Here is a 24118-nt window from a genome sequence, read left to right on the forward strand (position 1 = left end):
GGATAACACTAACAGTTTAGCAAGTTCAGTTTAAATTCTTCCGTTAACAATTTAGCAAGTTCAGCGCTCTTGCTATCACTGGATAACAGTTTAGCAAGCTCAGTTTAAATTCTTCCGTTGACAATTTAGAAAGTTCAGCACTCTTGCTATCACTGGATAACAGTTTAGCAAGTTCAGTTTAAATTCTTCCGTTAACAATTTAGCAAGTTCAGCGCTCTTGCATTCACTGGATAACAGTTTAGCAAGTTCAGTTTAAATTCTTCCGTTAACAATTTAGCAAGTTCAGCGCTCTTGCTATCACTGGATAACAGTTTAGCAAGTTCAGTTTAAATTCTTCCGTTAACAATTTAGCAAGTTCAGCGCTCTTGCTATCACTGGATAACAGTTTAGCAAGTTCAGTTTAAATTCTTCCGTTAACAATTTAGCAAGTTCAGCGCTCTTGCTATCACTGGATAACAGTTTAGCAAGTTCAGTTTAAATTCTTCCGTTGACAATTTAGAAAGTTCAGCGCTCTTGCTATCACTGGATAACAGTTTAGCAAGTTCAGTTTAAATTCTTCCGTTAACAATTTAGCAAGCTCAGCGCTCTTGCTATCAGTGGATAACAGTTTAGCAAGTTCAGTTTAAATTCTTCTGTTGAACAATTTAGCAAGCTCAGCGCTCTTGCTATCACTGGATAACAGTTTAGCAAGTTCAGTTTAAATTCTTCCGTTAACAATTTAGCAAGCTCAGCGCTCTTGCTATCAGTGGATAACAGTTTAGCAAGTTTCGTTTAAATTCTTCCGTTAACAATTTACCAAGTTCAGTGCTCCTGCTATCACCTCTTCTGATGATGCCTCTTCTTTCCCCATAACCACTCTTTAAACAAAACAAAAAACAAAAAAAAGAGTTAACAAATAGTTACACTATCTTTCAGACTCTTTTGTTAAAACAAAACACAACTCCTCTGTTGACAAAACAAAACACATCATAAAACAACTGCATGCCATGCTGAAGCCACCGTTTAGTGTGTTTCAATTTCTTTGCAATCAAGAGCATGCCCTGTGCCTTCAAATCCATGTGTGGTGTTTGTTTGTTTGTTGTTGTTGTTGTTGTTTTTCTGCACTCAAGCAAGAGCTTTCCACATAACAACAAAGTTTAGTGTGCTTCTGTATTCTTTAAAACAACACTGTTTCAAATGATGCTTAAGACACAATCTAATTTTTCAGCCAGGAGTTAAAATGGAACCATTCCATGAGAAACTAGGTCATAGAAATAATAACTCCAGCCATACAAAAATAATCAATAATTTATCATTTGACTCCATAAAAAGTATGCCAGAGTATACATGCCCATGATACTTCATCTAAATTTCAAAACACTGTTGAATAGTACATTTTCATTGTATGTCTCTGTTTGATTATGGTATGAAAGTATACGCCTTTAACTGTGATTTCTGCATGTGTATGATTGTGATTACACACACACACACACACACACACATATATATTATATTACATTACACACACACACACACACACACACACCTATATATATATATATATATATATATATATATATATATATATATATATATATATATATATATATATATGCACATACAAACACACACACACACCCCCCCTATATATATATATATATATATATATATATATATATATATATATATATAATGATATATACATATATATATACATATATATATATATACAAATTCTGAAAGACTGTGGTTCATGTGTACCGTTCATGTGTCTTACACCACAAATAAATTTCTCCTTGAACATAATAAAAGTATATTGCGTTCTGCAGTCTGCATTCTCATCTCCCAAATCCATTCAGCATCACCTCTAAATTACAATACAGCAAAAATGTTCCAAACAACAAAAATCCACTGCAAAAAGCAGTGTACTACAAATTATGTTAGCTCGATAGCAGTCTATGCCAAATCAGAGTCATGCATAGTGTGTGTTCATTCCATTTAGACTGACAAAGCACTCCAAATAATGGTCAATGTCAGTTCAGTTTCCGTTGACATAGGTTTTGTTACCTTCATAAGCTTCTACTGCATTCTGAAGATCATAGGCAGACTGAATGTAAAAAAAAAATCATATATACATATATATATATATATATATATATATATATATATATATGTATATATGTGTATATATCTATATGTGTGTGTGTATGTATATATATATATATATATATATATATATATATATACACATACAGAGAGAGAGAGAGACAGTGAGAGATACTGACATACTAAACCACCACATAAAATGTAAACAAAATCACACGAACATAGTGGTTTTCAAATCATCTTTGTCTTATCTTTCACCTTCAGGAAAGAAGCGATATCATTGTGGAAAAAGGTGGAGGTGGGGTGTGGGGGTGCGGGTGAGGAAGAGATGAAAGGTTGCCATCATCAGGTCAGTTCATTACCAGTCAAAAGGGACTTTTTTTTTAGGTTTCATTTTGAAACATGACGCAATGAAATAAGTGACATGACGCAATGAAATATGTGAGAGAGAAAAATGAAACATAAGTTACAAATAGAGATGAAAGTACCAACGCAAAACTGTCTAAATAATCATACAAGATTCAACAGAAGCATAAAAATAAAAGTAACATAACATACATCAATGAAGTTGAAAGAGTAAACAAAACAACATAAAGTAACTGTTTCTATTTTTTTTTTCAAAAAGCATCAAATTAAAAATCAGCAACAATAAAACAAAAATACTGAAAACAAGAATGCTTTGTGATGACAGCAAACCTGGTGTAATGAAATATAAATTATATATAACACAGCAGAAAAATAAGCTTTTAATGGCTGGATTTGATGTCAGTATCATACTCATTGCAATCTGCAGCACAGTTAAATAAATAAATAAATAATTAATTAAAAAAGTAAAACAAAAAGAAAAACGAAAAAAAGGACATAAACTGATGATTTTCTCTGTATGCCATATTTTCTTATCTCTTTTTCTCTCTCTTATAAGCTTTTCCATCGCTCAATCTCAGTAACATTTTAAGTAAGCTGAGGTAAAAAAAAAAAACAAAAAAACAAACAAGCAAAAAACCCAACTGTGCATTAAATTGTGCTTCTTTTCTCTGATACTGAGTGTCAGTAAACTTGTGTCTGGTTTACACGGGATCATATTCACCAAATTCAAATCCTCTATCATCGTGTTGCGTTGCTTTGCATTGCATTGTATTGTATCATACTGTATTGTATTTCAATATTTTTTTGGTTACAACAGATATATCAACGTGAAATTCCGGCTGCTTTCCAAAGGAGGAAAGCGTCACCACTGTACAGCGCCACCCTTATTTTTCTTCTTTTTTTTTTTATCTGTCTACAAGCGTGTTTGCTTCATTATCAAAGATGATTTTTTTTCTGCAGAATTGTGCCAGGGACAACCATTTTGTTGCTGTGGGTTCTTCTACGTGTGCTAGGTGCAAGCTGCATATGGGACATCGGTTGAGTTGAGACATCGGTTTATTGTCTCAACTCAATGACTAGCACCCAGACCACCATAAGGTCTAGCTGAAGGAGAGTAAAATTCCTGGTCTGTGTATGGAACTTAATCATGTCTACACTCAGAAACCTTCTTTCCCATTGAAAAGATACAATTCAAACAAAAAATATATAAAGAAATACAGAGATACAGATGTATCTCCTCCCTTGACAAAGCTGAATAAAGTTACAGTTAGCATTTAAGTATACGCAAAAAGCACAAAAATAATCTCCCACAATATTCTCCCAGAAAACATCCACAAACGATAATCCACAATGTTGATTTTAGTAACAGACACATGTTAATTTCAGCATTAGAAATAACATTATCCCTTTTCAAAACGCAGTAAAACCTCTTTGCCAACAACAAAAAACCGAACACACGCCAACAGAACAAACACTCACCACCAACAACCTCTAACCATTAACAGCACATCAGCGTTAAAGGCCAAAAACAGGTCCCCCCCCCATCACATAGACCTTTCCGCACATGCCAAAGAAACACATCACCACAAAAACAACTGTTCCATGGCCCAAAGAAGAACATTCCAGGCTGACAGGGGGGAAGTGGACAAGGGGGAAGAATAACGGATGAGGGGGCGGGGAGGGGGGGGGGAAGAAGAGGAGGGGTGGGGTGTTGTGGAACTGGGGTGGGGAAAGGGAGAGGGGGCACTGTGGAACACAAAACAAAAAGAGCAGCATACACAACAGCATTCCTTTCTTTTTTTTCCACCCCAAAACCCAAAAGCTAGACACAGAAACTGGTGTACCAATTCTTGGTCATCTGGAATTTCACTGTCCTTCGGAGGGTGAGCTCTAGAAGAGCTGCTCTGTACAAGCAGAAGAGACAAAACCAGGGACGTGTTAGAAGTGACCGAAAACATGTGGTTATACCTCAGGCACGACAGAGATTAGTGGTGCAACCTGTCTACTTCTGTTGAAGCACATTATGATCCAGCTGAGGGGCAAAAGTGGAGTGGAATCAGCAAAAGGTGTGTGTGTGTGTGTGCGCGCGCACGTGTGTATGTACATGCGTGCTTGTGTGTGGGAGAGAGAGACAGAGACAGAGACACAGAGAGGGAGAAGAGTGACAATGAGAGTCCCTGAGTGTGTGTGTGTGTGTGTGTTGGGGGGTCGGGGGGTGTGTGTGGTGTGCATGCGCGCGCGCGTGTGTGTGTGTGAATATTACTAGTATTCTCATTTTTCATTTTTGCACTGCACAAAATAACTTCTTTCTTTTCCAATTCAGATTGTCTCATTTATCAGTTATCAAATGTATTGTTTGCAAGTTTTGCCATATTTGCTGCCTTTATGATATACTGAATATCTATCCCCCCCCACCCCCCTGCCCCCCCACCCCCAAGAAAAGAAAACAACAACCAACGTCACTGAGTTAATTCACTCCGAACAATTAAAGGAAAATTCTGATGTTCACAATAACAATGAAGATAAGTGTTGCCCATACATCTTCTGGTACCTTTCACACACCCATGTCCTGGCATATAGATCACGATGACTGCTTAAAAAGATGTCATTGATCAGAACAGTCATGATGCTCATGATGGTATAATGAGAATGAAAGCAATGTATCCAACAAAATAAAATAATTTAAAAAGTCACAGGACAGAGGCAATTATCAAACATTGAATACATTAGACAGATCTGGGTACAACAACTGAAATATTTAGAATCAAAATGATTACAGTGACAAAAGTAAAATATGGGAAGAAGATTTTTTTTTTCCAAGTTATAAAACAATTTTGTTTTGAAACATATGAAAATACCACACCAAAATGTGCTGACTCAGAAATGGTAGAAATGTGAAGATACAAACAGTAAAAGACTGCATCCATCTTGGTGAGGACAGAAAAATTTTGGTGATGCCATTTGATTCACTATAATGTTAAAGGCACTTTCTGATTGGGATGACCATGGCAATAAACACATCTTTCTGAGGTTCACAATCAACATGCTTGTTCAGCCAAAGATACAACAGCCACTTTAATACAGATTAATTTGACAACAAATGTACCACCTGATTTTAGATACTTATTTTTCATATGTATTTGGTAATAATGTATATATATAAATATTCAGCTGGGAAATACAGATGAACATTTGGGCAATTAAATTCTAAAAAAGACAGAAAATACCAAAGAAAAAAAAACTTAGCCGTATGAAGATCACAGGAGCAGGAGTCATGATGGCTGCTGGAAAAAGAGGGCGCTAACCAGCGGGACAAAGGGGAGGTTACCTACTTCCGGGAGATTATCGGCCATAGTTACTTTCATTTTCTCCGCATAGGCGGATAGTAGTTTGTACAGGACAGGAATATCAGACCCCTGCTGGAGTCTGCACTAGTTGGGTCACAGTTAAGTATGTGTGATTAAAAATACAGTTCAACAGTTCAGTTCAGTTATTCAAAGAAGCGCTTGACAAAGATGGACAAATAATTAAACCTGGGAAGTTAAATTTCCAGTTAACAACTGGATTAAAACACAAGCATAAAAGAGTGGGGGATGAATGGTTCAGCTAAATGTGGAAGTTTTAAATGAAAACAAATTTAAAACAATGGAATGAGCATTTCTAAAGTACTTCACACTTTCAATGTTGAAGCTGCGTACTCAATATCTTGTCCACACATCATATCTACCTCCTACCAACGCTGACGTTTTCAGTATCATGATTAAAGAGTGCAGGTGTGCATTTATAAGTGTAAATTACCATTCAAAGATTAACTCCTATACTGGACAGTTTTATACATTTTCTAAAAATAAGATTCAGGCTGGAGGCGAAGGCGAATTTCTGTACTCTGTTTCAGAGAATAAAGTGACCGGTTGATTGACTGATTGACTAATAAGTAATATTTCTATTGAGGGATCTACTAATAAGTTCCACTTTGCACAGCAGCCGTACATGCACTTGATCAAAAGGAATCTGTTAACCCCTTAACTACTGAACTTTTCTGGAGTTAGTGAGGCATAAATCAAAATGCAGTGCCTACTTTCTGTGTACCTGCAGGTGGTGTAACTGATTTTACTGAACAAAAGTAATGCAGCTCCATGAGGAAGGAGTCCAAATGAAAAATTGTGACTGCTGTCCTGAATAGTGTATCTCAGTTTCATCACAGTCAATGACAGCCTTCACTGAGCAGCACACTTGTCAACAGCAGACAAGGGTTGATCATCAGGGACAGAGAACAGATGGGAATGTCCATTTCTTCTTCTTCTGTGTTTGTGGGCTGCAACTCCCACGTTCACTCATATGTACACGAGTGGACTTTTACGTGTATGACCATTTTTACCCCGCCATGTAGGCAGCCACACTCCGCTTTCAGGGGTGTGCATGCTGGGTATGTTCTTGTTTCCATAACCCACTGAACGCATGGATTAAAGGATCTTTAGCGTGCGTATTTGATCTTCTGCTTGCATATACACACAAAGGGGGTTCAGGCACAAGCAGATATGCACATATGTTGACCTGTGACCTGAGAGATCATAAAAATCACCACCCTTTACCCACCAGGTGCTGTCACCATGATTCAAACCCGGAACCCTCAGACTGAAAGTCCAATGCTTTAACCACTCGGCTATTGCGCCCATCCGTTTCTTTTGCTATACAAAATGAAGAAACTTGTCACACAATGTGTGATAACAAATGCATGTACCCTGACCCGTATTTGTGATGTGCACCAAGATTCAGCCATTTAATGAAAACAACAACAACAAAAATGTAATACCAGCCTTTCATTATGCTTAACAGTAAATCATATTAGTTTTGTTTGGTGTAAACTATTCGTGATGTTGATTGTGTTTCCTCAATGTTAAAAAAAAGCAACTGAAAAAATCAGATCAAAGGAAGAAATGTATCTCAGTGATTGAGCAGTTCCCACCCCACCCCCCTCTATCTATCCCTCTCTACTTACACAAAGAATAAAGTTATGAGCCTCACAATGTATATCACATACATCTGTGCTATTTTACTTTGTTTTTTTCCTCAAAACTTCTACACAGAATGAAAACATTAAGCTGCAGTTCAATGGAGTCACATGCAAGTGTGTTCTCTGATGATCACACAATACATTTACAGACAAGAATCAGTGAATGAAAAATGCACACAAAAATGTATGGACCACTCATGACTACAAGCCGAAGTCAGTGCAACAATGAGGAAGAATAATAATGAATGAATACTCACCTTCATCTAAAAAGATGGAAAAGGAAAATAAAAAGGTATGGCATGAGATGGAAGCATGGCATTGAATATTTCATGCATGATACAACAAAAAGACATTTGATTGATTGATTTGAGCAAAAAGACACAGCGCTTAAAATCACTGCCACAACAGTAACAAGGTATAATACATAACATTCACAAACAAAATCATTCAACTGATGATGTACACATGTGTATACTATGATACAATTAACTGATACTTTAAGCTCAGTTAAATAGTTAATGGAGATGTACAAATGTATATAATTTGAAACAATCAATGATATTGTACAAAACATACAATTATTTGATACTTTCAGGACAGTTAAAACGTTAATAATGATGTACACAGGTACATACTATAAAAAGGTTATTTGCACAATTAAACCATTAAAGATATATTCACCGATACTGATGTAAAATCAATAACTGATAAACAAAACATTCAGCCGATAATTTACACATCATGGTACAACAAGATTATCTGTAATTTATGTACAAAAAAATTATCTTCACATGTCAGTCAATAATCATTCCAAGCATGTGGTGACAATTGCACAGCTCATCTGCCAAATAAGTCAGATGTCTAACACAATTATGCTCTAAACAGGCAACTGGACAAGTTTACTAACTCGCCAACTAAATGTGCACAAAACAGAAGAGTGAAACAAAGCTGATACATTCTCCACTGCCCATAAAACTGATCAAACTGTACTCAGGAAATTCAACTACGATTAGAAAAAAAAAAAAAGGCCTAAATTTACATGAATTAACACTGTCACCAAGTATTCATATTCTATGCTTTAATTTGTAAAGAATTTTGATTCTGTATTGAAAATGATTTTTTTTTCAAGACCCTCAAAGGTGCTTTAATCATCTACTATAAATTTCATCAACAAAACAAATCAAACTGACATGTCAAAACATAAAATGCACACACGCAAAAAAAAAAAAAAAAAGACAAAGCACACACATTCACACATTCATTCACAAATACACACATGCTTGTGTGTGCAAATGGGCAACTGTTGGATTAATACACACAGATGCACACACCCAAAAAGCAGTCATTGCTTGATTTCAAATCAGTCCCACCCATCCATCACCAAAACAGGTTAAAAAACAACCACCACCCGATACTTACCACAGAAGAAGGGGACACAAGGTCCTCACGATACAGGTACTCATCGCCCTTGAAACTGTATTCAGCTCCCCGAAACCTCTCTGGGTAAAACACAAAGAACAATAACAGCTTTTCAAAACTGAGAGATTCAGTTTCTCAAGGAGGCGTCACTGCGTTCAGATAAATCCATATAAACTATATATCTTCTAAGCTGGTGCCTGATCTGCAGCACAACCCCATGCGCTAGTCAGGTTTTGAACCCATGGCTAGACAGGCGCAATAGCCGAGTGGTTAAAGCGTCGGACTGTCAATCTGAGGGTCCCGGGTTCGAACCACGGTGACAGCGCCTGGTGGGTAAAGGGTGGAGATTTTTACGATCTCCCAGGTCAACATATGTGCAGACCTGCTAGTGCCTGAACCCCCTTCGTGTGCAAGCAGAAGATCAAATATGCACGTTAAAGATCCTGTAATCCATGTCAGCGTTCGGTGGGTTATGGAAACAAGAACATACCCAGCATGCACACCCCCGAAAACGGAGTATGGCTGCCTACATGGCAGGGTAAAAACGGTCATACACGTAAAAGCCCACTCATGTGCATACGAGTGAACGCAGAAGAAGAAGAAGAAGAACCCATGGCTGACTTCTCTATTTCGAGTCACTTGTTCCTTCTTTGCACTCCATAGCTTAATCCACCAGGCACACACACTGTTTGACCGAGAAGCAACTTGATTCAGCCACGCTCTCTCTTGTTCGAGCAAACGATCAAGCTGATCGGTCCACTCAATGCTGTTTCAAAGTGAACATGCTCACAATAAGCTGAGCATCACCACGTGAGACCAAGGTTAGTAGTGACTGCCTTGGCCTCCTGATCAATATGTCGAGAGCTTCTGGGTAATGTTATGACAGGAAAGCATGTGACCATGCTATGTACTTGAAAATAAACTTTGTCGGTACAGTTTTGACATTGATATAACACTGAAACAAACTGCCATCAAGCATAACAAAATATGGCAAAATCATAACAGTTAGCATCTCTGCTCATACGCCCTCACGTTCACACGCACACGCGCACACAACAGAAGCAAGCCAGCAGACTCTCACCAGACTTGGCCACGGAGGCCACAGGCCTGAAGAGGATGGAGACGGTGATGTTGCCACAGGTCTTGTCCGGGGTGAAACCCTCCTCCGGGCGGTTGTAGCCCAGAGTCAGCGACCGCTTCACCACTGATGTCTCCTCCTGTCAGTCGAGGGTTCAATGATAAAGGATGAATAATATAATCATGAATACTACTGCGACTACTACTTCTACTACTACTGCTACTACTAGTAATTATAATGGCAATAATGATAGGAACTTGCCTCAATCATCTAATTTGATTTTTTTTTTTTTTCTTTTTTTTTGTATTTCGTGTTGGATTTTGTTCTAATGTACCCATGTCAAAAGAAGATAGCTCAATGCAGTGAGGAGGGACCAGTTGCAATGATGACAATAATAAAAATAAAAAATGATAATAAATAAATGAATAAATAAACTGGTTAATAAAGAAAGAAAGAATGAAAGAAACCGCCACCATCATCATGACCATAATAATAATCAATACATTTTATGATAAACAACAAATGCATCAAAAAAGAACTGAATCTTGAGGGGTGACAAAGGTTAGAAGTTTCTTCTCAAACGTGTGGAGGGACTCAAAACACTGCAAAGGAGACTTTTATATTGTATCAGACTGAAATTGAAAAATGGAATTCGCTTGTCCTGGAAAAGACTAATGTTTGGCAGAAGACAACATTTTTTGCTGATATCATTTTGTATGCTTATATATTTGATCCTTCTAAGATTTACGCTTCAGAAAACGCTTTTGAGAGACAGACAGAGACAGAGAGAGAGAGAGCGATAAAACTGTGCAGCAGTAAATAATGACCAGCAGAAAACAGTGGGCGGGGGTGCGGAGGGAGAACATCAACCAAACTGTACCTTCAGCAGGGACAGATGGGCCACCCCAAGAAAGTCGTCATTGATCGTACTGCTCCCATCCCAGTCAAACACAAAGAAGGAATAAGTGCTCTGAAAAGGAAAACCAAAAGAGCTGATTCATTTTCACTGATCACCAATCAACTACAAAGTCCACAGGATATGGTCTAATGGTGTGTTTGTACTGATGCAATTTCATATGTCTGAGAGGGAGTGGATTGTATGAAATGGACTTTATGTGCATACATTCCATAATGAATAAATAGGAAATTTTCTATCTAAAATTACGTTTAAATAACATACTTACCGTGACCCAACTAGTGCAGACTCCGGCAGGGGTCTGACATTCCTGGAGGTTATCGGCCGTAGTTTCGTCTGCTCCGCATAGGCGGATAGTAGTTTGCACAGGACAGGAATGTCAGACCCCTGCCGGAGGCTAAGTTTCGTATCACATCATTTTGTATTGCATTGTATTACAACTTACACACAATATTTTTCTTTTCTTTTTGTCTTTTAATTAACTTGTGCTTAATGTATTGTATCATACTGAACTGTACTGTATTGCATTGTATCACACATACTCAGGTATCACAATTTTCTCTTCTTGTTTTTTTTTCTTCAAATGAGCCTTCGCTAATTAAGCAGTAAATCAGCTTGCAGATCATATGATGGTTGTTTGGTCAACAGGTACCTAGACAAAGAGACAAGACATACAGAACAGTCTGGTAATCTGAAATTTTCACAAATATTTAGTCTAAAAATGAACTGTAGTTTCTCAACCTGGCCTGAACTGGTACATTTAAAAGTGAACTTTTTTTTATGAGTGTTTAAAGAGTGCCTTTATGGCATTACAAAGGCAGTAATTCTAAAGTACATGCAGTCAGAGACCACCAATTCAGTGTTCACCTGGGTGAAGTCGCCAACGAAAAACTCCACCCATGACTCCCAGCGAGGGTTACGTGTTACTGGCACATAGGGGGTGGTAAGCAGCTGAAACAAACCAAAAGACAAAAATACATAACCAAAACTCAGACTACAGCTCAAGCACACACAGCAGCTGCATTCATTTAGGTTGGTTCTCCATATTTTCTGTCATTTTTCTAAACGTTCTGACTGTGTACAAGAATTTTCTTCCTGCTGCATAGTGCAGATTAAAAGCACAACTTCTTGCCAGTAGGAAAATTACTGTTCAAACCCATATGATATCATCTCAGCAGTACAATCATGTTTGTACCAATTGTGGCCAACATATAGCACGCAATGAAAAGATATAGAAAGTGAAGAAAAGCTGGTACATGAAATGTCAGTACTTGGAAAAAAATAGAAAAAAGAAGTGTTGGAAAGAAATTTCCATGAAACAGACTAAGTTAAGGTGAAGAGATGCAGCAACTTCAGAATATAAGTAATGGACAGTGTGTCAGTGAGGTCAAGGGGCAAGCCCAGTGATTGCAAGAAGGCCGTTCAGGAGAATCATTCATTAAGTCAATATTTACCTCAGATTTTTTTTTTCTAAATTGTCTGGACTTGCAGTTAATAGAAACAAACCAAAAACAAAATGGATAGGCAGAAAAAAGAACTTTCAGATGAGATTTATGATGGACAGAAACTTTAATGGCATCCAGATGTCTGTATAGTGCTTGGTGTAAACTTCTCAACAAGTACAAGTAAAATATGTGTGCAATGCTTTTATAGTTTTTCAATTTTCTTCTTCTTCAAGCTGAGTGGCCACAACCAACATGCTGATTTATTCACACTTTTACTAGTAGGGATACTGCATTTTCTCTTGGTGGTAATTTTAAAAGGAAAAAAAACCATCTCTGCATGCATTCTAACCCAAATACACATCTGCCAGTTGACCAAACCCATGTACACAAGTACATACACACCAGCACAGTTCAGCTCACCCTCCTCCTGTTGCAGAACAGAACACAGTACGGGTCTGAGGCTCCAGTCTTGTCAGCAGCCTTCACATTGCTGGCTCCATGGATACACACGTACATCACCCCGGCCACTGAGTTCAACAAACAAAGAAAAAGTCATAAGTGGAATGTCTATTCCCCGCACATGCATACACTCAGAAGCATACAAAACATGCAATACATCATAAAGGACCAGACAAAGATTCTGCCTTGGTTCCAGCATGATCAGCATAGCCTCATTTTTACACATTATTTCTTTTTATCCAAATCATATTAGAGCTCATTCTGTTCACTCAAATCAAGTCAAACTCAAAATAACATATTAAGATAATAAATAGTTTAAATTATTACACACAATAAACTATGTCTGTAATATCAAGATAAGAGTTTTTGTAAAGATGATCACTAAAATTACATTCAAGTCTTACTGACAAAAAATAAAATACTAAAATACAAACAAGTGCAACAGACATGTTCGTATACATTTACTCAATCAGATTTACCAAAGAAAGTTAGTTCATGTTTACTTATTATGAATCTATTTGTCCTTAAGCCTGAAAAGGCATGATTCAACTCTTCTTTGGCAGCAATAAAAATAAGCAAGAGCACTTCAGCAATAAATTTCCATGTACATTCTGGTTGATTTAAGATTTCCAACCATCTCAGTTTTCCATAACTAACCATAAGACACACAGGTGACTGCTCATTCGCACATGATGCCCTGCAAGCGCACACACGCACACAAGCATGCACACATGCACACATGTGCCCACACACACTCACAGCAACACATAATTTTTACCCATACCAAACAAACAGCAACACGTACCTTCAGTGACTTTTCTACGCTTTTCCACCTCTGCCGCTTCCAGGTTGACGACAGGCAGAGCTGTGTACTGCATGTTCATGTGAAGTTCAGAGCCATCTTTGTTGCTGATTGTCTTTTCTGCACTGCAATGCAGAGTGATACTCACATACATAGCCCAACACTGTAACAACATAGACAGACCCGCATTATGACAATGATAGACCCACATTTTGACACAGGTATACCCACATCATGATGGCACAGACAGACCCACATCATGACACATATCCACACCATAATGACACAGATAGAATCATGTCATTATGACACAGACAGATAGACCCACACCATGATGGCACAGACAGACCCACATCATGACACATATCCACATCATGATGACACAGACAGAATCATGTCATTATGACACAGACAGATAGACCCACACCATGATGGCACAGACAGACCCACATCATGACACATATCCACACCATGATGACACAGATAGAATCATGTCATTATGACACAGACAGATAGACCCACATCATGATGGCACAGACAGACCCACATCATGACACATATCCACACCATAATGACACAGATAGAATCATGTCATTATGACACAGATAGATAGACCCACATCATGATGACACAGACAGACCCACATCATGATGGCACTGATACACATGACTCAAGATATCATCATGAGACAGACCGACCATAAGATGACACATATCATGACACAGACGGACCCACATCATGATGACACAGATAGACCCACATCATGACAACACATATATATACCAAAATGATGACGACACAGACCCACATCATAACAACACACACACACACACACACACACACACACACTCACACTCACACACACACACATACCCACATCATGACAACACACACACACACACACACACACACACATATATATATATACCAACATGATGACACAGACCCACATCATGATGACACAGATATACCCATATCATGACACAGATAGAACCACATCATGACACAGATAGACCCACATCGTGATAACAACAGGCAGACCCACACGGCTGAAAACAGGACGTGTGTGTGAAGAGAGAGAGAGAGCGGATGAAAAGCCAGGTACTCACAAGCTCTTGACCTGGAAGGGGAAGGAGGAGAGGGGCACTGTGGTCTGTTCCAGCGTGGTGCTGGTCAGCAGGCGCTTGCACTTGCTCTTGATCACAATCTGTCGCCACAAAGTTAACAACACCCATGTGTATAAGCACCCACCCAGCATATTCATAAACTTTTTTTTCTTTCTTCTTCTTTTTTTTTTTTTTTTTTTAAACACTTAATAATATTCTATGTTGGTGTTTACAACTAGCCTGTGATTGCACAAGCTAATTTCCATGTGGATTAGTAAAGTGTTTTTGATTGATTTCTTCTTCTTCTGCGTTCACTTGTATGCACACGAGTGGGCTTTTATGTGTATGACCGTTTTTACCCCGCCATATAGGCAGCCATACTCTGTTTTCGGGGGTGTGCTTGCTGGGTATGTTCTTGTTTCCATAACCCACCGAACACTGACATGGATTACAGGATCTTTAACGTGCGTATTTGATCTTCTGCTTGCATATACACACGAAGGGGGTTCAGGCACTAGCAGGTCTGCACATATGTTGACCTGGGAGATCGTAAAAATCTCCACCCTTTACCCACCAGGCGCCGTCACCGTGATTCGAACCCGGGACCCTCAGATTGACAGTCCAACGCTTTAACAACTCGGCTATTGCGCCCGTCAGAAAATCGCTCTCCCCAGCGGGGAAATGAACCCTGGTCTCCCGCGTGACAGGCGGGGATACTGACCACTATACTACCGAGGAGCTGATTGATTTGATTGCTTGATTGACAGAAAACAGACGAATGATAATACTGATAGAATACAGTCTCCAATTCAATCGCAATCCGCATCACAAGTTACACCCCATGTGTTAGCAGCACATTCTTTTTTTCTTCTTTTTTTTTTGTAAATACTTAATAATATTGATGGAAAACAGACAGCTAATAATACTGATAGTCTCAAACTTGATCACAATCTGGGTCACAAGTAACAGTAACACATGAACGCAAATCAGTGAAAATAATACTTTTTTTTAATTTTTTTTAAACACTTACTAATATTGATATAAAAAAAAACCAAGCCTGATGTTATAGGGGGATAAGGAAGACTTGACAAAGGACACAGCACACACACTGGTAAACCACACAAGGTTTGACTGGTTACAAGACAAAAAGAAAGGAAAGGACAGGCTACAACATTCATCTTTGACCCTTTTCACTAATGCTGCTTTTCTATATTTTTTTTCAGGTCCAGAGATCAAACGTACCAATCAAATCAAATTAAATCATGCTACTTATAACCCAGCTAATCACAAACGGGCCATTTCAGGGTTGAAATGGGCTAATGTTTGTAACGCACTTCCCACATTAACTGCAACAATTAATATGACAAAAGCTGAGAAAAAGGGGTAAACTTTGTGGTACCTCTAAAAATCTGTTTTGGTTTCAGGGAAGCCTCAAACACATGCAGACTGATCCACACACCCTATTTTACATTTTTACATTCTTAAATTTGGTTTTTAATAAGTAGATATACATATATTTGAGGAACACATGCCTAACCTTACACATTACACATTAAAATAAAATGAAATAAAATATATGAACCAAATAAACAAATAATTGAACAAAGTAGAATAAACATTAAAAGATACATAGAAGGCAAATATTTAAAACAAAATCAAAAATGGAAAAAAAAAAAAAGGGTCAAATAAATATCAGAACATTATGAATCCCAAACCACATCTGAACCCTCCAGGCACCAACGATATCAAGATTCAACCCAGGACTTTCAGACTGAAAACCCAATGCTTAAATATGTACAGCTATAGTGCCAGTTTACCCATGCAGAACCAGTAGTCAACAACAACAAAAGCGTCATATTCATCTTCACCTCCTCTTTGGCCAGACTGTAGATGAAGAAGGTGCACACATCGTTCCACTCCTCTGCTGCTGGCACATCATGCGTCTGACGCTTCCGGTCTCCGATGCGCAGCACCGAGTAACGCACATCCTCTGCGGCTGTTGGTCGAACAACGGAAAACACTGTTTTTCGCCATCTTAAAATTACGGCGTTTATTGAGTGACAATGAATGCAATAATGGAAAACACTGTTTTTTCCCCATCTTAGAATTACTTTAATGACTGACAATGAATATAATAATGGAAAACACTGGGTTTTTTGGTTTTTTTTCCACCATCTTAAAATTATGGTGTTTACTGAGTGAGAATGAATGGGTGTTTTTAACTCACTCTGGACAAATAGTTATCTCCCTTGCTTTCCCCTGCAGATGACCCATTTGTTAGGGTTAGGAAAGAAATCACAATAAATACAAAACACAAAATAACTGAATGAAACTCACTGTACTTGACCCACTGACCCGTCTCCTCACGTTAAGTGAACGCCCATCCCCCTCCCTCTTCACAGCCCTCTGAAGCTGAGTCACTGTCAGTACTTTCTTGCTGGTAGCTTTCTTCACTGCAGATACTTTATTCAACATCTTCATCATCCTCATCGATGTCGAAGCCTTCAGTTTGAAGCATTTCAATCACTTCAGCAGCAGTAAAAAGCCGCTGTTGTGATCTAGTTTGCTTAAAAAATTTCCACTTGTAGCGTCTGTGATGCCATTTTCAATACGTATGCAGATTAGCTTGTCGTGTGGGGTACCAAGGTCAACAGCTGGCCAGCGAGTGTATAGATACAGAGCCTCACAAAGAAACTTTCCATTCGACCCTTAACACGTTCATAATGCCCAGTGTAGCTGCAATTTTTATGCTACTCCATGAGGAAAGCGTGGAAAAAATTTTAATTGTGGAAACCGCTATAGTGTTCCATTGTCCAGAACACTACCTTATTCCAGGAACACTATAGCACTCCACCGTCCAGAGTGAGTTAAATGTACGAGACACACAGTGAGTCAAATAAAGGAAATTTCTGCCCTGAAATTATGGTCAGTCTAAAATAATCACCATGATCCACCGGTCCAAACTCTAGAATGGGGCTGATTCATGAATGCAATAATGGAAAACACTGTTTCTCACCATCTTAGAATTATGGTATTTACTGAGTAACAATAAATGCACCTTTCTAAATATATATAAGACACACAGTGAGTCAAATAAAGAAAATTTTTGTTTGAAATTACCATGACCCACCAGTCCAGACTCTGGAAAGGGTACGATTCCTGTCCTACACAAAATATGACTCCGTTCAGGTGAAGGAATAGAAAGAAGCTGCAGTTGGTGACCTCCTTCAGTATACCATCCCCCTTCTGTGTGCATATGCAGCATTCTCTTTGATTAACCAATAGTAAGTCATTCTAAAACATTCACTGACTTTGTGTTATGTGTTGTGTCAACCTGTCACTGCAAACTTCAGGACAGGGTGTTTGTTTTCTTTGGCAAATTAAACTGATCACTACCACAGTTATTTAAATAACGTAAACTGGATGTAATCTGTTGTCTTGCAATACATTTAATTTGCACTAATTACATAAGATGTTATTCACTCTTTTCAATTAAAAAAATTACATATGTATGTACCCAAAAAGTAAACTATTCAGCTATTACGCCAGTCTATCAACGCAAATCAATAGGTACATCTCCATCCATATATCTCCCTCTCTTGCTCACTAGCTTGCTCACTTGCAAGCATAATGAATTATCAAACAGACACCTACCAGATCTGCGTTATTATGTAAAACATCATTTACCTTTTTTAATAAAAAAAAATATACATAAGAATCCAAAAACAAAGCATTCAACTATTACGCCAGTATATCAATGTACATCAAGTGGATCATCTCCATCCATATATGTCTATCTCTCTCTTTTGCTCGCTCGCTTGCTCACTGGCATGCATAATGGATTATTAATAAACAGACACTTACCAGGATCCTTTGGTGGGGTTCCTTTGACATGAATTGTGAGCACTCCCTGGGCTGAAAAAGCACAAAGATATCAATTTTATTCTGACTGTATGACAGGTGTACCTGTGATACAGACAATTATTCACTTCACAGGTTTTCTCTGCGTGCGTGCGTGCGTGCGTGCGTGCATGTGTGTGTGTGTGTTAACATCTGTTCAAGTGGTGTGGTTGTAGATGATTTTTTGTTCTTTTTAGCTGAAATCTCTCCTCCTCCACACACACCCCTCTCCCCCACACCCTCTCTCTCTCTCTCTCTCTCTCTCTGTCTTGTCAAATGTCCAATTTATTCACATTTACTAGAGATCACAAATACTTCTGATGATATTTCCAATCAAATGGACATACTTCTGATATTTCCAATCAAATGGACATAAGTAAGATCATCACTATCTTTGCACCACACAATGACACAAAACTGTTTGAAATAGCAAAATACATTGCAAAGGCTTTACAAATCACAAGTCCAACAAATCTTCAGTAGGTAAACTTAACATCTAGCAAACTTAAAAAAACAAACAAAAAAACATAATAGTGAACAAGCTCACAAACCTCTTGATAGCATTGTATGTTATGCTATTGTACTTACCCCATCCCCCCCCCACCCACCTCACTTGTCAAAAATTACTGACACTAAAAATGCCAGTGTCTGTGTCAGTATCAGTGTCAGTGTCAGTACCTATTCCCCCCACCCCCACGCCCCCAATCTCTCTCTCTCTCTCTCTCTCTCTCTTTATAACTACAGACTGTTTAAAACTGGTTTTCAGTGTGAGCAATATTTTGACTTTGTGGATAAAAAGTGTTTTAGGGACTGTTTGGTAAAATTACGGCTTGGTTTGCTCCCAGTAAATGGATCATTTTTTAGAAGAACATTCAAATGTAATTCAAATTATGCATGTAAATGTTGTAATGTGATCGAAGATGAAAACCATTTTATAAACAATTGTGTCCTTTACAATAACCTGCGGCAAAAACATCTGAACTCTGAAGGTCAATCGTATGTTCACTTGCTGAAGAATGGTTCTGTTTACAGTATTTTTAAACTCTGCATTTATATATTTAATGCCCTGAAGATACGACAGGAATTCTGTGACAATGATGAAAGTTAGAATTAATTTACTATGCACAAGAAGCATTTTTGTTCTACAGGTTTAAGTTAGTACATATTTTACATTTTGTTGTGGCTGAGTGATCACCATATTGTGTACTTTTGACCTCTTTCTAGGGGCCGGAGGCCTGGAGATTAAAGTTTTGTTCTTGGTCTTGTTCTCTCTCTCTCTTTGTTTCATTGTTTACGTTCCACATAATTTCCAGATATTAATTTCAAGTCATCTTACATACATAAAGTGTTGATGCATTTTTGTTCTCATAAATCAAATCAAATATATGTATGTTTATACTCATGAATCAAATCAAATATATGTATGTTTATATTCATTTATATCACCCCCAAGCCCTTTTCATGCGCCATATGTACTGTGGCCAAATCCTAATGTACATTAAACTTTCTGAGTTCTGAGCTCTCTCTCTCTCTCTCATGTTGCTTAAGTCATTAAACCATTTAAATCTTGAATCTCTCTCTCTCTGTGTCTCTCTCTGTGTCTCACTCACCCTCTCTGTTTGCCTGTCTTTGGGTGTGGGTCAGCAGCTGGGATGTGGGAAGTTATGCATGTGTGTGCGCATGTGTGTGAAAGTGATTTCCTTAGCCCCTCTGCCCCCTCACATAAATACATGCAAGGACTAGACCACAACAACTCACCTTGATATTCAATGCACATTAAACATACAACCAACACACCCACAAACATAAACAACAACAACAACAAAATAAATCTCACCCATAGGCTGTTTGCGTCCTTTCCGAGTTATCTCCACAGGCCCTGCTTTGGCAAGGGTAAGGTCAACAGATGCAGGATTCACCATAGCTGTAAACAAACAACAACAAAAAAAAGAAAAGAAAACCAGAATATACATCTTCACATAAAATATGATACAACTTCACACAGAATATATACATCTCCACACAACTTACTACATTTAATGCTTATGATGTATAAATGCCAATAATATGTATATACATGTGTGCAGAAAAAAAAGATATTAAAATGTTTATTATATCCAATTGATCAGCAGGGAAAAAATATATATTGATTTTCAAGAGCTTTATCATGATGCAGGGCAATACAGCCAAAATAATAAACTGAACAGATGAATGTCAGGCTTGACACTGGCTTTTTGTTGTTGTTGTTGGCTGCAATTCACATATAAATCAGTATATATAAGTGGGCCTTTTGAGTGTTTCTCCATTTTTACTCCACCACTTCCACATCCATACTCAGTCTTCAAAGGTGTGTGCTGTTGAGTATGTCCATGTTTCCATAATCCATGAAACACTGACATGGATCACAGGATTTTATCAGTATCAGAATATGAATAAATTCATCACCTCAGCATGAGAAATTAAGTGTGAAGTCTGTGGTACATACATACAGCTTACAAACAGAACAGTAAATTTTGACATACAATATATATATATATATATATATATATATATATGTATATGTATATTTATGTATATATATCAAAAATCACCCACAATAAACTCATAGCAAAGCAAGCCTCATGTTCTGTGTGTGTTCACACGCAGGGCATTCAGGCACAAGCAGGTCTGCACGTACGCTGTCCTGGGAGACTGGAAAAAACCTCCACCCTTATCTCACCAGGCAAAGCCAGAATTTCAACTCAGGGTACTCATGCTGAAAGGCTAGTGCTCTGACCACTTGGCTATGATATCGTGTCCACACTGGTATTATCTACACTAGACTAATTTTGCTCTTTGACACCAGCAAAACCAACACCTTGTGGTTACGTGTATGTCCTGTTAATCAAACTGGGTGTACAAACCCTTTGTGAGTCCTTCCATCACATTGGTGTGGATCCAGCTCTTCAGCAGAGGCACCTCCATCATCTGCAATGTCTTCATCATCCGTAGGTTGAATGTCACATCCGGCCTGAAAAAACAACACAAATCTCCATAAACATCATCTGCTGGTTGAAGGCGACATCCAGACTGTTAACACAACATGTTCAATTCACAACAAACACTCAATCACCAGGTGGAGCAGCAGTTTGGTAAATAAAGCATAAACAATAATAAACAAAAAGAAACCTCTTGTGATAAGAAAGCAACACTGTACAGTACAATACAATGCAAAGCAAGACAACACAAGGCAATACAACACAACACTATGCAACACCAGAGAACACAATACAAACATACATCAAGGAATGAAGAAGATTTTTTTTAAAAACATCCAACCAAAATCAGTTCTATGTACATGAAACTGGAGATTAGAAAAGAGAGATAAACCACTTGCAGAAATTGCTGAAGCCAGGCAGCCTGCGCCGCGAGACGCATTCATTATTCATGAGCTGCCTTTGCCCCGCCCAAACTAAGGGAAAGCGTCAGTCGAACGCAGTCTCCTGAGTGATTTTATAATTTGGATTACACCTTTTTTCCCTTTTCTGTTTGCTTCATCCCACGCAGATGTCAAACTCAATTTTGCTGTGAATAACATTCCTAAATATTTATATGTATTGGTTACTTTTATTTCCCTATCACCACAGCACTATTTTTCACGAGTCGAAAGATGACCTCCATTGCGGAAAACTATAATATTGGTCTTATCGAGATTCACTGTTTGTTGTAGTCTGTCTGTTTCTTGCTTAAGGGCACTTAATTGATTTTGTAACCCTATGGGTGTGTCAGACAAGAGAACAACATCATCAGCAAATAGCATTAAGAGCAAATCTGTTGCGCCAGGTATCATTTGTATTCCATGTCTCCCCTTCTTTGATAACTCCACTGCCAATTCACCGATGAAAAAGGAAAACAGCTGTGAGCTTAGCATACAACCTTGTTTAACCCCGCTTGGACACTGAAAAAAGTCTGAATAAATACCTTTGTCATGAACACATACAAGTACAGAATCGTAGATGCTTATAACAGCCATGTAAAACTCCCGAGAGAGAGAGACAGAGACAGAGACTTACAGAGAGAGAAAGAGCACAATACAACAGTCTGCTCGGGCAACATGAAGCGTTCGTATATATATAAATTATATATATGATTATGTACATATAGATAGATTTAGATTTACATACTGATAGATCTATATGAAATTATGTATGTATGTATTCATGTATGTATGTACGTATGTATAGACAGATGTTAGAAGAGAGACAGAGCTGAATATGTGTTTTATGTTTTGATATATATATATATATATTTGTTGTTGAAGAAATGGTGGTGTAAACCAGAAAGTGTGAAGAAAAAGTAGCGTTACGAAAACGCAGTTCAATAATTTACAACTGTCTCTCTCATGTGCAACATTGCGCTGGGGGGGCGGGGGGGGGTGGGGGGGAGTTGGTGGTGGGGGGAGCTGCTTTATTTTCTTTTTATATTATCTACATTCAAGCAGATGCAAACGTGCTAAAAACCAAGCAAAAATGAATCGGTTTTCATTGTATACAGCGAATCTTACTACACGTGGGAAATTCCAGGCATAACTTAACTTTCGCTTTACTGCAGCTGAACCGTCAGAACCGACTAGTTTCCTTCAGGTGGGGAAGGAGAGGGTGATTTACCCCCACCCTTCCGCACTGCGTGTGTGCCCCAAAACGGCTTCAGCACTGTTATAGACAGTAAGAAGGGGCCTGCCGCGAGTGGTTTATCTCTCTTTTCTAATCTCCAATGAAACCCAGTGCAATAGCAAAGTAGTTAAAGCATTGGACTTTCAATCATAGGGTCTCATATTCAAATCTTGGTAACAGTGCCTGGTGGGTAAAGGGTGGAGAATTCCCCCCTCTCCAAGGTCAACATATATGCATACCTGCTAGTTCCTGAACCCCCTTCATGTGTATACGCACGCAGAAGATCAAATACCCACGTTAATAATCCTATAATCCGTGTCAGTGTTCGGTGGGTTATGGAGACACAAAAATAACCAACATGCATCAACCACAACAGAATCTTTGGCAAACCAATGTTGGTCATGTAACGGGGAAAAAAAAAAAAAAAAAAAAACACCCTTACGTCTCGCAGAAGGACATGGTTGCCTTGGTGATGTGTGGGAAGGGCACGTCCATAGAGAGGTGCAGAATGGCCTGCATGGTCCCGGACACCTGCAGTTCCTCCACCGCCATGTCAAACCCAATGTTCACCCTGAAACATTATAACAATAATCTTATGTAAATATGATTAATTACAGAATGATTATACATACATTACATATATATATATATATATATATATATATATATATATATATGTGTGTGTGTGTGTGTGTGTGTGTGTGTGTGTGTGTGTGTTTAATTACAGTATGATTTTATATGCCCATCCTCTGTGACTACTCAAGGCCTGATCAGCATATTCTATTCATGCAATGATCAGGCACTCAACAATACGTACAAAATCAACAAAGCTATACACCTCAGTTGCTGTGAAGACTCTACGAGTCGAAGTACACA

At 38.2% G+C, this 24118-nt stretch overlaps 1 protein-coding gene across 6 annotated transcripts in view; it reads right to left on the minus strand.

Annotated features, from left to right (window-relative positions):
* The window catches only part of LOC143295798 (extended synaptotagmin-1-like), an 89870-nt gene that overhangs the window by 44878 nt on the left and 20874 nt on the right, over positions 1–24118 (minus strand). For 5 of the 6 annotated variants that reach the window (XM_076607420.1, XM_076607422.1, XM_076607419.1 and 2 more), the window contains exons 4-16: positions 23685–23813; positions 21494–21600; positions 20428–20514; positions 18555–18605; positions 16559–16686; positions 14694–14791; positions 13588–13709; positions 12744–12850; positions 11746–11829; positions 10843–10932; positions 9966–10101; positions 8885–8964; positions 4296–4355 (exon numbers count right to left, since the gene is read on the minus strand). In XM_076607420.1, coding sequence (XP_076463535.1) covers positions 4296–4355; positions 8885–8964; positions 9966–10101; positions 10843–10932; positions 11746–11829; positions 12744–12850; positions 13588–13709; positions 14694–14791; positions 16559–16686; positions 18555–18605; positions 20428–20514; positions 21494–21600; positions 23685–23813 — 1279 coding nt within the window. The remainder of the gene's footprint in view (positions 1–4295; positions 4356–8884; positions 8965–9965; positions 10102–10842; positions 10933–11745; positions 11830–12743; positions 12851–13587; positions 13710–14693; positions 14792–16558; positions 16687–18554; positions 18606–20427; positions 20515–21493; positions 21601–23684; positions 23814–24118) is intronic. The other variant, XM_076607423.1, reaches the window with a different exon arrangement.

The sequence above is a fragment of the Babylonia areolata genome, chromosome 21, assembly GCF_041734735.1.
Source record: "Babylonia areolata isolate BAREFJ2019XMU chromosome 21, ASM4173473v1, whole genome shotgun sequence".
In the NCBI taxonomy this organism is placed as follows: domain Eukaryota; kingdom Metazoa; phylum Mollusca; class Gastropoda; order Neogastropoda; family Buccinidae; genus Babylonia; species Babylonia areolata.